This window comes from Doryrhamphus excisus, chromosome 11 (assembly GCF_030265055.1).
Source record: "Doryrhamphus excisus isolate RoL2022-K1 chromosome 11, RoL_Dexc_1.0, whole genome shotgun sequence".
NCBI lineage: Eukaryota > Metazoa > Chordata > Actinopteri > Syngnathiformes > Syngnathidae > Doryrhamphus > Doryrhamphus excisus.
In genome coordinates this window covers 20,172,259-20,187,481 of record NC_080476.1, presented here as the reverse complement: position 1 = coordinate 20,187,481, position 15,223 = coordinate 20,172,259, and the positions used below count along the sequence as shown (strand labels likewise).

The window sequence follows — 15,223 nt, the reverse complement described above, 5'->3', positions numbered from 1 at the left end:
ATTACCCCCCTGCAGGATGTAAGCTCTCACCCAAACTTAGTGTTTGTGATTATTTTGTATTTTTTTTTCTTTTTCTGCAATTTCTTGTTGCGTGTGTTATATATATTGAGACCACACTTTCAATTTGTGTTATTGATATATTTTATGGGGTGACCAGACCCACAAAAGGGTTTTTTTTTTTTTTTTTTTTTTTTTTTAAGATTTAGAGATACTGTATTCCAAAGTGAAGAGTCGACGGAGGAGGTGTGAAGACATCAAGAAAAAAAAAGTCAATATTTTTATTGAGTTATTGTTGTCTTTTTGCGCTGCTAAAAGCTATGAATTTGTTTCATTTATACAAAATAACATTACAGAGTTGTGATGTGTCACTTGAGTGTGCTGCTATTTTATAAACATTTGTATTATAATATAATTATTTTACTGCTTAAGAGATAAATTCAGAAAAAAAAAAAACGAAGTAGAAGGTGATAGAAGAACATGAAATGAGTATTCGACTGGAAATGTTCTTTGTACAGTTTTTGCTTAGATAGCATGTCTCCTTTACAAACTATTTGAATCTATTTTGCTATTTTTCTTCCGTCACATTCTGCATCAGCGGTGTATGTCCTATACCTCAGGATTACACGGAAAACACACCAACCGACCCGTCATCGATACCTCTGCGGTTAGGGAGCCTGGAATAGAATAGAGAACAAGAAACTAGCATTTTTTGTGGACGCGTCGCTGTTTGGCTTCCACTTGGACTTACTGGAGAGGGGAGGGGGGCAGAACATTTTCGGGGGTCTGGTTTGTTGGTGCTGCATCTGACATGTTGTGCATTCCGATGATGGCCAAAGTACACTTGTTGCTTTACACACAATCACCATGAATGTCCGCCCGTATGGATTCTGAATGTTGGGAACGATGTGTTTTTGGTCAAGCGTGTGTTTCTGTGTGTGTGTGTAACAAATTTTATCAAAGTGAGTTACACCTCATTTTTTTACCCATAAATATTATGATATCTGGAAGTTTGAATGGAGCAGATTTCCCCTAATGCCCCCCCTCCCTCCCTTCTTCCTCCTCCTCCTCCACTAGAACTCATATCATGTACCTCAAATGTCTGTTGCACAACCTCTGTTCAATAAACTTCTGCTTTAAAGGGTGTGACACCACATCAGCTCACTGTTCTTTTCCTTCGTTCCCACAATGATGCGTACGTACGCCCGGAAAAGCATCATGGAGTTCAGCTCCAGCTGGGATAGGCTCCAGCATACCCCACACCGCGACCCTGGTTTATAGAAAATGAATAGATTGAATTTCAATGTCAATTAAACCTAAATTTAAATCAATTTTCATCACAAAAAAAATTACAATGTGTGAGTAGCCTTAAAATAATTGCCTGGGTTTAAAAAATTTGATTTTCCAAGTATTTCAGATGTATATATGAACATAAAAGTTACATTTTAATTTACATTTAAGTCAACTTTTGCAAAAAAAAAACAAAAAAGAAAAAAAATCCAAAGAAAATAATGTGATGTCAATGTTATTATAAATGAAAAAAATCATAACGATATTTATGGGAAAAAGTTACTAAAGTAAAAGTTTTTTGTTGTAAAGTTTAGGTATGCTACAGTATGCTACAAAAAATGTTATTACTATAAATGCAATAATAATGATTTTTTGTTGGTAAAAAAATTTTCTGGGCTTACAATATAACATAAAAACCCAATTGTTACATTTTTACTTAAAAAATGAAAATGAATCAACACAAATTATGTATATGAACATGTTATTATTCGAAAATTAATGATAATTATGAACTTAACTTCAACAAAATGGAGTTTTCTGGGCATAACATTTCATGAAAACATATAACGTTTTAAACAACCAAAACGATTATGTATATATAATGTACATAAAATATAATATACTGTAGCATATATAAACCCGGAAGTACATCTTCACAAGCTAACGTGCCTCAGCAATGTAATACAAATTATTTTATACAAATTATACTAATATTACCAAGAATGTTTCGATCATAAACGCACTAATTACAATCGTTATTTATCTTTCAAAAAAAGTAAAAAAAAAAAAAACGTAAAGAATGAAAAGACCGGAAGCAGCTGCTGCCCCACGTTTACCGTAACACTCGCAAAAAAGACTCTCTCCAATTTTGACCTGCGTATCTACTCGCGACTTTAAGCCTGACCGGAAGCAGCGGGAAGCAGGCTACTTTTGTGTTTCCTCTCTCTTCAAGTGCAATTCCTCGGCGAGGCAAAGAAAGTCATCATAATTTATACGTCGAATTTGTAACTTTGTCGACAGTCTCGAGGAAATGAAAGCGTTGAGGTTTGGGCTGACTTTTGTCCGACAGTAAGTGCGGCAGTTCCGTTTATTTTCACTAACTGTGTGACCATATGGTGTTTTGTTTGCTTTCACCTCAGTTTGGCTGTTAGCATAAATTATACAAAACACAAACATAGAATACAAACATACACACGACACATACATGGCATTAGTTTTGCTCGACTTGTTAGCATAGCATACTTTATTAGCAAGAGCGGTTATGTTTCACCTTGACCACCAGAGGGCAGAATAATCAAGCAAAAGTCGAGTGTTAGCTTAAATAACACGTTGCTATAAAAAGAATATACTGCATGTCATCCACTTCACATAACTCTAGGCATGAAATATCAGATAATAGTGTTGCCTTTTGCCCAATTCGGTATGAAGATGAAAATAATAATGTATGAAGTCTAAGTTGTATTAATTTTTTTTTAATTTTTAACTAAATAACATAACCTGCACTTTATTTCCCACAGTGGTGAAACACAGTTCAATCAAGATGGGCGCCTGCAAGGTACTGCAGACTACAGAAAACTAAAATTATTAACATATATAAACAGTTTTGTGCCATGTCACGCTGTTTGCATCCAGGTCAAGCCATAGACTGTGCGCTGTCTGATGTCGGGCTGCAGCAGGCCGAGGCTGCAGGCCGCTACCTGAAAGATGTCACCTTCACCAACGTGTTTGTCAGTGACATGCTACGGGCTCGCCAGGTGGGGTGTTTTCTTTTTATTTGTTTTTGCTCAAAAAAGTAGAAATGAGTGGAGAGACAGTGGAACCTCTAAGTAATACATTACATGATGCTAGCAACCAGAACGGAGACGTATGTAACAAAACAAATGTGTGCAAATTCAGGTTTTTGACTCGCGGGCCGCATTGATATAACAAAATTTCCGGGGGGGGGGGGGGGAGGGGGGCAGGCAGACTATATATTTTACACGTAACAGTCCACCTGGTATTATTGTATCTGTAAAATTGTCATGCAATCTGCTATTATTATTTATTATTTTATATTTATATTTAAATATTTTTAAAATAATAAAATATTATAATAATTAAAATAATAATTATTATATTATTATTATGTAAAATATGCAAATATAACAATATTATTATATATAATTAATATAATAATTTGAATTAATATAATAAATATAATAATCATAATAGTTATAATAATATAATAATAATTATTTTAATTTTTATTATTATTATGTGCTTGTGTCTCTTTTTTCAGGAGCACTTTGTAAACAACAGACCATGTCAAACAACAAAATTGATACAACCATCAAAAGGTTGGCTCAGGCCATGATGCCAGGTTGTATGTTGAGTTTAAATTAAATACTTTTGAAAGATTGGGCGGGCCGTATTCAAACACTTGGCGGGCCGGATGTGGCCCCCGGGCCGTAGTTTGCCCACCCCTGCGTTAGAGGTTCCACGATATCACCCAAAGAAGCACTCTTTTTTTGGCAGGTCATCAAACCGTCTTCTTTCTTTTCGTTTCAGACCGCCGAAATCATCATGAAACACAACAGCAGTTGTTCAAGATTGCAACTGGCGTGTGAGCCGCTACTTAAGGAGAAAGTGAGTCAAACTATCTTCGGCGTGTTTGTGAGCGAGAAGATGGCGGCAGATCTTTGTCTGGCGCTCCGAATTTAATTGAATGCATGCAAAACATTGCTAGCTTTAACAAAGTTATTCCCACGCATGAATATCGACTAAAACCATTCCTGTTTTTTTAGAGCTTTGGCACAGCCGAGGGGCAGCTTTTGCAGGAAGTGAGAGAGATGGCCAGGACTGCTGGTCAGTCCTTTCTGGACTTCACTCCACCTCAAGGAGAAACTCAGGAGCAGGTAAAGTTCTTATAGTTAAACATAAGACTTAACAGTCTTCCCTCAATACAGCTCCGTCACTTAAAGATGTAACAATATGAAAATTACCAAAATAGAAAAATTATTATGGTTGTTATTATTATTAGCGCGGTACTGATACGCACGCTGAATTGTATGGAGGACCAAAACTGCCAAAATAATAAATAAATAAATAAATAAAAGTGGAAATAAAAACAAAAATGAAAAAAAAATCAAAAAATTAAATACAAAAAAATAATATAAATGGAAATAAAAACAAAAATAAAAAAAATATATACATAAATAAATAAATAAAAGCAAAAATAAATACAAAAATAAAAAACAAGATTCAAAAATTAAAAATAAATACAAAAATAAATGTAGAAATAAATACAAAAATAAATATATAAATAGAATTAAATATCAATAAATAAATAAAAGCACTCTGCTCTCATATGTATTTATTTCATGCAGCAGACAATGTCAGCTTGAAATGCAGAAGGAAAAACTATTCAAATGAGGGGGCGGTCCTAAGTGTGTCTTGGGTTGAACTGTTCGCCTATTGGTTGATCGACATGTGAGTGCGAAAATCGACTAGGTATGCCTGCAAACGGCCACAGCAAGAGGAAGTCACCACACCACTCTCAATGGCGGTAAATATGGCTGCAATCTCCAGGGATCTCCGTTTGCTAGCAGATATTTCGGATAATGCTTCCCCGGATGACCTGCTTTTCCGGGTGGAAGCCTTATTGGAGCAGTTAATTCACACAAATGAAACAACAGACTCGGTGTCGATTAACCAATAGGCGAACAGTTCAACCCAAGACACACTTAGGACCGCCCCCTCATTTGAATAGTTTTTCCTTCTGCATTTCAAGCTGACATTGTCTGCTGCATGAAATAAATACATATGAGAGCAGAGTGCTTTTATTTATTTATTGATATGTAATTCTATTTATATATTTATTTTGTATTTATTTTTAATTTTTGAATCTTGTTTTTTATTTTTGTATTTATTTTTGCTTTTATTTATTTATGTATGTATATATTTTTTTATTTTTGTTTTTATTTCCATTTATATTAATTTTTTTGTATTTAATTTTTTGATTTTTGTTTTCATTTTTGTTTTTATTTCCACTTTTATTTATTTATTTATTTATTATTTTGGCAGTTTTGGTCCTCCATAGAATTGGGGGTGGCGGGCGCCATCTTTGACAGCAAGAGGTTTTGTTTACATCAGAATTGGAGTTTATCAAAGTACAGTTATGAATCACGGCTTTACCATCATTTTCACGAGGGTGGAATTGAACTCGGGTCTGATCATTTTAATTAGAAACATTAATACCGCATTAATATAGAATCTTACTTTATGGAAATTCATGAAAACTAAGATATGCCTTTATTCGTCCCTCAGTGGGGAAATTTGTAAAATATAAAATATAAACTATAAAATCATGTTTTGTGTTGACATTTCTGGCTTTCTTGAACGCTTAAAAAATCTACATGACAACAATATAAGCGCTGTGAATCACAACAACACATAGCAAGTGTAAAGTAAGTCACACTCATCTTATATGATGGCTGAAGCGTATGAAATTACAACTAGGAATAAAGTTGTCCACCAGAGGGCGGCAAAGGTCAACACAGCAGTGCAAGAGTGTACAGTAAATTTCACCTGTGATCAAAGTACATCCTTTTTACTGCAGAGACTCTGATGAAAAAGTCACGGCTATTTGTGTATTTATGACACGTATGTGGCCGCCCCCCCCGTGTGTGATTGGTATGTTCTATTTCAGAAACGTGCCGCCTCTGTTTATGCATTAGTTCCTGGCCGGGATGTTAACTTTGCTCCATCCCACCACGGGACAGGCACATGACGATGACAAAGATAGACTTGACGATGGGGCCTGCCGCTCGCTAGTTGCAGGCTGTTGCATCAGGAGCGATCCGCCCTTGCAAAGCTGCAGTTTATACAGAGAGAAAATTCTAAAACGGGCCTTTTCTGTGTTCAGCTGAAGCAGCGCGTCCAAGAGTTTTGGCTCAAAATGCTCCATCAAATGTGGCGTCAACATTGGCCCAACAGCCACGACGTCTCGCTACCTCCGGTAGCGGCACCTCAAGGTGAGACTGACGCCGACGACGTCCCCGTCCACGCGCTGGTGGTCGGACACGGGGCCTACATGTGCGTGACCATGCGCTATCTCGTGGATGATTTACGTTGCTCCGTACCTCGGGATTGCACAAGGGCACGCATGTTCTCTCTGTGTCCAAACGCCGGCATGAGTCGCTTTGTGCTCACCTTGAACCAGGAGGACGAGGCCTTCAAAGTGTCCGACATACACTGTTTGTTTGTCAACAAGGGGGATCATGTTAAAACTTAATATTCTCGAGTCGTTGTCGCGAACCTGGCGAGCTAAAATGGCCGCTTTCCTCAATGGATTAGATTGGGACTTAAAGTCTCTTTATTTATTGATATATATTTTTATCAAATGTATATGTTATAAATAAGGGACGTCAAACCCCATGATATTATTAACATTGGATCGTCTTTTTCATTTTTTACTGTGTTCATTTTTTTTTTAGTGTTCCAACACTTCCAACTATTTTATTATAAAACTTTTTTAGGTTGACAACAAAAAAAACTGACTTTTTTTACTGAATGAGTTAATATAGTATAAATAAATAAAGCAAAAATAATTACAAAAAATCAATCAAATATATATAATCAAAAATCAAAATCATATATCAAAAAATATATCATCCTTGAAAATGATTTTTTTTTTTTTCCACATGAAAAAAAAAAACAGAACATGAAGTATATAAATAATAAAACCCTGGGCTAATAAAAGAAAGTCCGTTATTCAATAAATAAACACTTCATTTGTGTGACTGGTGGTGTCCAGCACCTAGCATGCTTGCGAAATGTTCTCATCCCGACATTCCCATATCCCAAACAGACATTGCCACATCTTGACCCGGGTTTAAAGTTTAACTCGGAGGTTAAAGGACGAGCCGCTCACCGCACCAAACCCGTCCTTCGATACCATCACATGTCGCCAAAAGGCCCCGGAAACAGATTCATCCAGTTCCCGTTGGAATTATGTTCAGGCGTAGCCGTCCCACTCTAATCTAGGAGTCCACATTCATCGAGTCTTGCTCAGCTCGATCGGCTATAATGGTCTTGACCGGGCTCACGGGCCCGTTAGCATGCAGGACCTTTAAGGGGTCATCACAGGACGAGATGGTCTCCTTCGACACGGCTCCAGCTTGGTCCTGTTCAGGCTGCAAATGTTCCGACTCTTTGTGATCCTGAACGGAATGGGAGGGATCCGACTCGGATCTTAACGGATCGGACGGGTTCACTTCTTCGCTTCTCCTCTGCCTGGTCACCAAGGGGGCTATGAAGCGCTTTAGAAAGACCAAGGACGGGTGGGATGACGCCAGCGAAGAGTAAAAGACGCCACTGATGAAGCCGGAGCGGCGGAAAAGACAATCCTTTGTGTCTTTTTGTCTCTGTTTGGTCAGAAAAGAACAACGTTGGATAGAAAGGCTCACAAAAACAGTGATAGCCACAGATAAGACGTCTGTGCCTTTTACACAGATTAATTTCCAGACATTATTGCACCAATGTACGCAGCGCTTATCAGAGACTAAGCTTCCAGTTTCACTTACAGCGTGGATGCTACGTCCGAACGCCAGGCCTTTTCACACAGAATCGCGACATGGGTTTAAAAAGGTGGAAAATAGCCGGCTAAAGTTACTCACCGAGTTGTACAGCTCCAACTTTGAGTCCAAACACACAAAAGCTTGTCTTTTCAAGTCAAATACGGACACAAAGTCGCTCTTGGTCGTTCTTGCAGGTAGAAGAACTGCAAGGGGAGCAAAGTTTAGTGTTTGGTTAGAAGTAATGCGGCGCTGAAGCATTTCAAACAGAACAGGAATGCCTTGAGGATTACATCAGTGGTGTCCAAAGTCCAACCCAAGGGGGTTTTGTTTTTGTTTTAGTCCTGCGGGATATTTAAAAAAAAAACAGTTTGCATCAGAACATTACCAAGGATGAACAATAAAGTTGCAATTTGACCAACTTATAACAATTCTACAATTATGATTGACAGCAAAAAATTTTTACAAAAGTTTTAAAAGGTATACCGTTATGCTAATATTAATTATTCTGCTATTATATTTGACTTTGTCTAAAAAAAAAAAAAAACATCCAAAAATGCCATCATGATCCATCAATGGAACAATGGAGCTTCAGATTGTGCAGGGGTGTCAAACGGTAGCTGGCTATGTGGTGATGTCGCAGATGCCGTGGTACATGACTACAGAACCTCAATCTAGTATGTCGTAAGGACTTCTTCCAGCGGACTACGCTGAAGCTTTAGGACCATCCTACGTGTTCCCATCATCCAAATCCATTAGAGAACATTTGGGGATTGACGGCAAGGGACGTTTCCGAAATTGGACATCAACTCCAGACGGTGGATGCCGTCATTCCCACTGGATTTAAGCATGTTCAAACCTATTTTTTTGAACGCCACAGCTATTAATTAATGAGTATTTTTGAACATTTTAGTTTTATTTAAGGGGGATTTTTTTTTTTTTTAACTATAGTCTTAAACTTTGGATCAGGTGATGAAGCTCTACTTCAACACGAACCCTGCACCCTGAAACCTCATTTTTTTTTTTTAATATGACGCCCCCTGTGGCAAAAGTTTGGACACCCCCAAAATAAACCAAGGACATGCAGCAGACTCACCGAGAAAGTCCCCAAGAAAAGGTTCCCTGGTGGATCCACGTCTGTCCGCATGCGCCCCAGATCGACGGGCACCGTTCTGACGAAGCCCCTCTAGGCCCTTGAACCTGGATCTACAATCGGCTGGTACGGACACATGTAAGGCAATCAGGAGGAACGGGAAGAAAGCCGCTCGCATGGTCGGGATGTGGCGCTCGGTCTGACTGGAGCAGAACAAGCGCTCTCGGTCCGCGTGTGAGCAGTTCTGGGGACAGGAGAAAGTCCAGCCGTCCTATTTAAACAGAAGGTCGATGAACTAGCTAACTCATTTACCCAAATAACACACAGCCTGCCTGGAATTCCTCCAGGCCTTAACTGGCAGCATAACAAGGAACGCTGTCGCCGCTTCGGACACTAAAATACATTATTTGCCTTGGCAATAATAAATAGCATTGCCATATGTATGTTAATTATCATATTTGGATAATATTTTCACCCTCTGTACCATCAATACCTTGAAAAACCCAGTAATGTACAATGAATGGACACCTCAATAGCATTTTGCATTGCTTCTGATGCCTGACGTTCCTCTTTACAGCCAGACGAGGGCGCTGTTTCCCCATTGGCAGCCTTTGTTAAGTCCAACCAAGATGTCAGCATTATAAGCTATAGTGTCAAATACACGATCTTTGGTAATGTTTCATTGGAGCACATGGTCCTGATCAACACCAAATTGGATATGTTTGATCATTTGACTCAAAATATGATCATTTTTAGCTGCTGCTATGATCATTTGTTGAAATAGTTGGAAAAATTAAATTGAAATAAAGTCAAAATATTACTAGAAAAAAAATAAATTTTACAGGAATACACTTATAATATTGTGAGGAAAAATAATGTCACCTTAGTAGTAGCATAAAGTTAAAATATTAAAGCAAAAATAAGCGGGATTCAATATGAATTGTAGTTACATCAACAAAAACCTGTTGGACTACCTAATGGAGTAGACATGCTAAGCTAAATTATGCTAAATTATTACGCATTATCAGGAGCACATGGTCCTGATAAACGCCAAATTGGATATGCTTGATCATTTGACTCAAAATATGATCATTTTTAGCTGCTTCTATGATCATTTGTTGAAATAGTTAGAAAAATTAAATGGAAATAAAGTCAAAATATTACTAGAAAAAAAATTATCTAATCAGAAAAAAATAAAATTTTACAGGAATACACTTATAATATTGTGAGGAAAAATAATGTCACATTAGTAGCAGCATAAATTTGAAATATTAAAGCAAAAATAAGCGGGATTCAATATGAATTGTAGTTAGATCAACAAAAACCTGTTGGACTACCTAATAGAGTAGACATGCTAAGCTAAATTATGCTAAATTATTACGCATTATCAGGAGCACATGGTCCTGATAAACGCCAAATTGGATATGCTTGATCATTTTACTCAAAATATGATCATTTTTAGCTGCTGCTATGATCATTTGTTGAAATAGTTGGAAAAATTAAATGGAAATAAAGTCAAAATATTACTAGAAAAAAAATTATCTAATCAGAAAAAAATAAAATTTTACAGGAATACACTTATAATATTGTGAGGAAAAATAATGTCACATTAGTAGCAGCATAAATTTGAAATATTAAAGCAAAAATAAGCGGGATTCAATATGAATTGTAGTTAGATCAACAAAAACCTGTTGGACTACCTAATAGAGTAGACATGCTAAGCTAAATTATGCTAAATTATTACGCATTATCAGGAGCACATGGTCCTGATAAACACCAAATTGGATATGTTTGATCATTTGACTCAAAATATGATCATTTTTAGCTGCTTCTATGATCATTTGTTGAAATAGTTAGAAAAATTAAATGGAAATAAAGTCAAAATATTACTAGAAAAAAAATAAATTTTACAGGAATACACTTATAATATTGTGAGGAAAAATAATGTCACCTTAGTAGTAGCATAAAGTTAAAATATTAAAGCAAAAATAAGCGGGATTCAATCTGAATTGTAGTTACATCAACAAAAACCTGTTGGACTACCTAATAGAGTAGACATGCTAAGCTAAATTATGCTAAATTATTACGCATAATAACTGACAGGCAGGCTAATGGATCCCTGTCAAGCCCCAGGATGAATTAATTATGTATTGAATTAATACCACAACCAAACGGTGGACTCCTGTGTCATTTTAAGCACGGAACCTGAAGGCATCACAACAGCTTTTACAAAATCTCTTTTATTATCATTTGAGGAATACAGTTGACTGCTGTGCACAGCACATACGTACAAAAATAAAAGGAAACCCATTTGTAATATAGTATTTTTTTTTTCTTTACGTATGAGTCATCATATTTTTTTTTTTTTTTTTTTTCAGAAACAAATGATTGAAGAAGTCTGTTGTTTCAAACTAATTTACAATCATTTCAATAATCGGAACTAAGGCAGAAGGTGAGGTATATGTTCAAAAAGAGGAGGGGGGGGGGGGGACTCGAGAGGAAGCGCTCTCCCCCTCAGTGCAGGAATAGAAAACCGAGAGGAAAACATAAAGGCTGCTGGCGCACAGGGACACACAACACACAATACACACAACACACACACACACACACACACACACACACACAACTGATCCCACGTCCATTCACTCACCCTGCGAACCAACATAAATCTTTATAAGCAGCTGATGATCAGCAAAAATGGCAAAATTCAGACATTTGGGTGCATATTCCAAAGGGAGCATTCAGAATTCCGTGTGCATATAATAATAATAATAATAATAATAATAGGGAATTCAAAAAATGGGGGGGTTGATTTTTTTTTTTTTTTTTACCACAAAATACTTGGATACCCCCTGGAAAAAAATATCATGCAACCCAGGGCACACTTTAGACGCCAAAGTTGGGTGGGCAAACTGCGGTCCGGGCGGGGGATTAACTTAGACTAGTATGCATGTATGAAATATATAGCCCCCTCCCCCACCCTCCCCCGTTCCCCCGCCCCCGAGAGGCGATTTTGTTAACGCAAAACTTTGCCCACCCCTGCTTTAGATGCAATACCACTGCTAATAATAACATGTTGTTGTCCTGCTTTTGCCAGTTTCGACCCCCCAACCCCCCCCCCCCCGTATTATGCCGACAGTGAGACACCCCCATAACAAAAAAAAAAAAAAAAAAAAGTGCTTTTAAATTTAATTTTTTCTTGCTCGGATGGGATTCTTTGCACTTTTTTTTTGAGTAGTTTTGCACAGACATGACAAAGGTCATTTCAAGGGTAAAAGCTAAGCTACAACCGATGGCGTTTTCAAGGCAAAAGGACTACAATAATGGCGACCGACTCCGACTCCCGACATTTAGCTTCATCAGTGGTGATAATACTCACAGTTTTAACATCCTCATCCTCTCCTGGGTCACAGTATTTAGCGTGTCTAGCTAGCCAACCTTCCTGGAAGCGTATGATTCCCCTGCTACTTGCGTTACCTACCGCGAACCGTGTAAAAAAAAACGCACCCCCACCCCCAACCTAGTCCTGTCTTCATGATGCCCTGTTATTCCTGACTCGAGCTCAATTGATACGGCGTCTACTGTCACTTTGGCGCCGACCCAACCCGCTGGGCCCGCTCATCTCTAAACTAAACATGAGCGGTATCCCGATCCGGCGCTCGCGGCGTGGTACATTCCGGCGGCGTATGAGGTAAAGATGACTACTTCAAAACACACTTCGTAGTTTGCTACTTGGACCGAAGTCCGACCATTCAAAGTACAGTGGAACCTCGAAAGTCAACCACAGTCCATTCCCGATCATTCCCAGCAAAGGTACAGTGGAACCTTGGTTAGCGTCTTTTTTGGTTTACATTGTACCTCGGTTTGTGTACATTCGACAGTTAGCATTAGCTCATGGTTTTGTTAAGACAGAAAGAAATCATCATCTGGATCGTACAGACTGCACTAGAAAGTGAAACCAAGAATTATGCAAGAGTACTATAAATGTGTACATGTTGGCAGGTCGGCACTAACATTAAAAGTACTCGCTTCCTCCGGCGCCCGGCAACCAGAACCGGAAGTCGGGTAAAGTCGGACCGTCTGGAATGAATTTATGGTGCTAAGCAGGGTTCCAGGGTTCCAATCGGTAAATAGTCTGTCCTACCGTTCGAGTCCGTGCCACTAGTCCGTGCCGCAGAAATTGCTTGGGCATTTATCGGACATAAATGCAAACCTGCAAAAACACGACAATACGCAACACATGTCCACAGCGAAATGACCGCCATGGCTCTCGAATTTTATGTCGATAAAAACAATGGAACTTTTTTAGTAATAAGAGGAACACGGCAGACCGGGAATTGGGAAGTTGGGCCGCATTCACGGGTTCTCGACATGAGTGGGACCATCTTAAAACGGGTTCCACTGCCAGTGGATCCTGAAATCGTGGAGCAGTTAAAAAAAAATCCACTCTCCCCAGCAGGTTTGGAAAGGCTGGACGTGGTGAAGAGGATAGCACAAGCTCAAAAGTCAAAAGTGACACTGAATGTGACGATAAAACAGAGAGGCTGACAACATGTGTGATGAAGCACTTACGACGCTGTTCAATTTTTAACAACGGACATCATCACAAATACGACGAACGTGGCTTTCTGTAAAACGTACTTTGAATTCCGATGAACTGTCGAACTTCCGGGTTCCACTGCAGCACAAAAACTGATCAAGGTCAACCAAGGTCGAAAGAAGAAAAACACCTAAAACTCGGGTAACCAGACACCCAAAAAAACGTCAGCACCTCCAACCTTGGAACACAAATGGCTCTGACGAATGGGCCCCGCTTTGGGCGGCTCAGCTATGCTAGCCCGCATTGCTGGCATCCTCACCGAGTTAAAGCAACAATGGCGGCCTCGCGCGCGGTCCCTTATAAGTCCAACCCGTCTTGTCCCCGACGTTGGATCACATTATCTCCAATTGTTGCATGCTCTCCGACTATTTAGCGTAAATACTTCCATCTAAAATACGACAGACCGAGGTACCTGAAGTTTAGAATCCTGATGTCCTTCAAAGCAGACCCTCATTAACGGGGGCCGGGGGGTCACACTTGTAATTACGCCATGACCACACACACACACACACACACACACACACACACTCAGTCAGTCCGGCCTGATTAACTAATTAGTGGGATTGTCTTAAATTGTGACGTATAAACAAAAGGCTTCACTTTCTTTATCTAATTCCGGGGGACGGGGGGCCGAGTGGTAGAAGTGTCTGTGCCCCCCAGGAATGGGGCTAAATGGGGCTAAAGACCCAGTGGTGGTGTCTGAGGGAAGAGTGAAAAATTTGGGGAAATAAGCCAGATTTGTCAGAAATAATGGTAATTTAGGGGAAAATAAAACTAACTTTTCAAGAACATTTTGAAAAATAAGGATTTCTTAGAAAACAGGGGGGGAAGTGAGGGAATAATAAAGTAAATTATCCAGAAAATCAAGAAAAATTTGGGGAAATAAGCCAGATTTGTCAGAAATAATGGTAATTTAGGGGAAAATAAAACAAAAATGTTCCAGAAAATTTTGAAAAATAAGGATTTCTTAGAAAACGGGGGGAGTGAGGGAATAATAAAATACATTTTTTAGAAAATAAAGAAAAAATTGGGAAAATAAGCCAGATTTGTCAGAAATAATGGTAATTTAGGGGAAAATAAAACTAACTTTTCAAGAACATTTTGAAAAATAAGGATTTCTTAGAAAACAGGGGGGGAAGTGAGGGAATAATAAAGTAAATTATCCAGAAAATCAAGAAAAATTTGGGGAAATAAGCCAGATTTGTCAGAAATAATGGTAATTTAGGGGAAAATAAAACAAAAATGTTCCAGAAAATTTTGAAAAATAAGGATTTCTTAGAAAATGGGGGGGAGTGAGGGAATAATAAAATAATTTTTTTAGAAAATAAAAAAAAAATTGGGAAAATAAGCCAGATTTGTCAGAAATAATGGTAATTTAGGGGAAAATAAAACTAAAATGTTCCAGAAAATTTTGAAAAATAAGGATTTCTTAGAAAACAGGGGGGGAAGTGAGGGAATAATAAAGTAAATTATCCAGAAAATAAAGAAAAATTTGGAGAAATAAGCCAGATTTGTCAGAAATAATGGTAATTTAGGGGAAAATAAAACAAAAAATGTTCCAGAAAATTTTGAAAAATAAGGATTTCTTAGAAAACGGGGGGAAGTGAGGTAATAATAAAGTAAATTATCCAGAAAATCAAGAAAAATTTGGGGAAATAAGCCAGATTTGTCAGAAATAATGGTAATTTA

The 15,223-nt window shown here is 38.1% G+C and overlaps 2 protein-coding genes across 2 annotated transcripts; one reads left to right on the top strand and one right to left on the bottom strand.

Annotated features, from left to right (window-relative positions):
• Window positions 1-2,145: 2,145 nt before the first annotated feature.
• tigara (TP53 induced glycolysis regulatory phosphatase a) lies at window positions 2,146-14,329 on the top strand. Its single transcript, XM_058087469.1, has 6 exons — window positions 2,146-2,355; window positions 2,805-2,842; window positions 2,920-3,041; window positions 3,835-3,912; window positions 4,071-4,181; window positions 6,191-14,329. Exons 1-6 carry the CDS (start codon window positions 2,318-2,320, stop codon window positions 6,557-6,559), a joined length of 756 nt encoding a protein of 251 aa, XP_057943452.1. The 5' UTR covers window positions 2,146-2,317; the 3' UTR covers window positions 6,560-14,329.
• LOC131138363 (uncharacterized) lies at window positions 5,209-13,778 on the bottom strand. Its single transcript, XM_058087207.1, has 4 exons — window positions 13,713-13,778; window positions 8,938-9,205; window positions 7,944-8,047; window positions 5,209-7,691 (listed from the first exon to the last, which is right to left on the bottom strand). Exons 1-4 carry the CDS (start codon window positions 13,776-13,778, stop codon window positions 7,308-7,310), a joined length of 822 nt encoding a protein of 273 aa, XP_057943190.1. The 3' UTR covers window positions 5,209-7,307.
• Window positions 14,330-15,223: the final 894 nt, after the last annotated feature.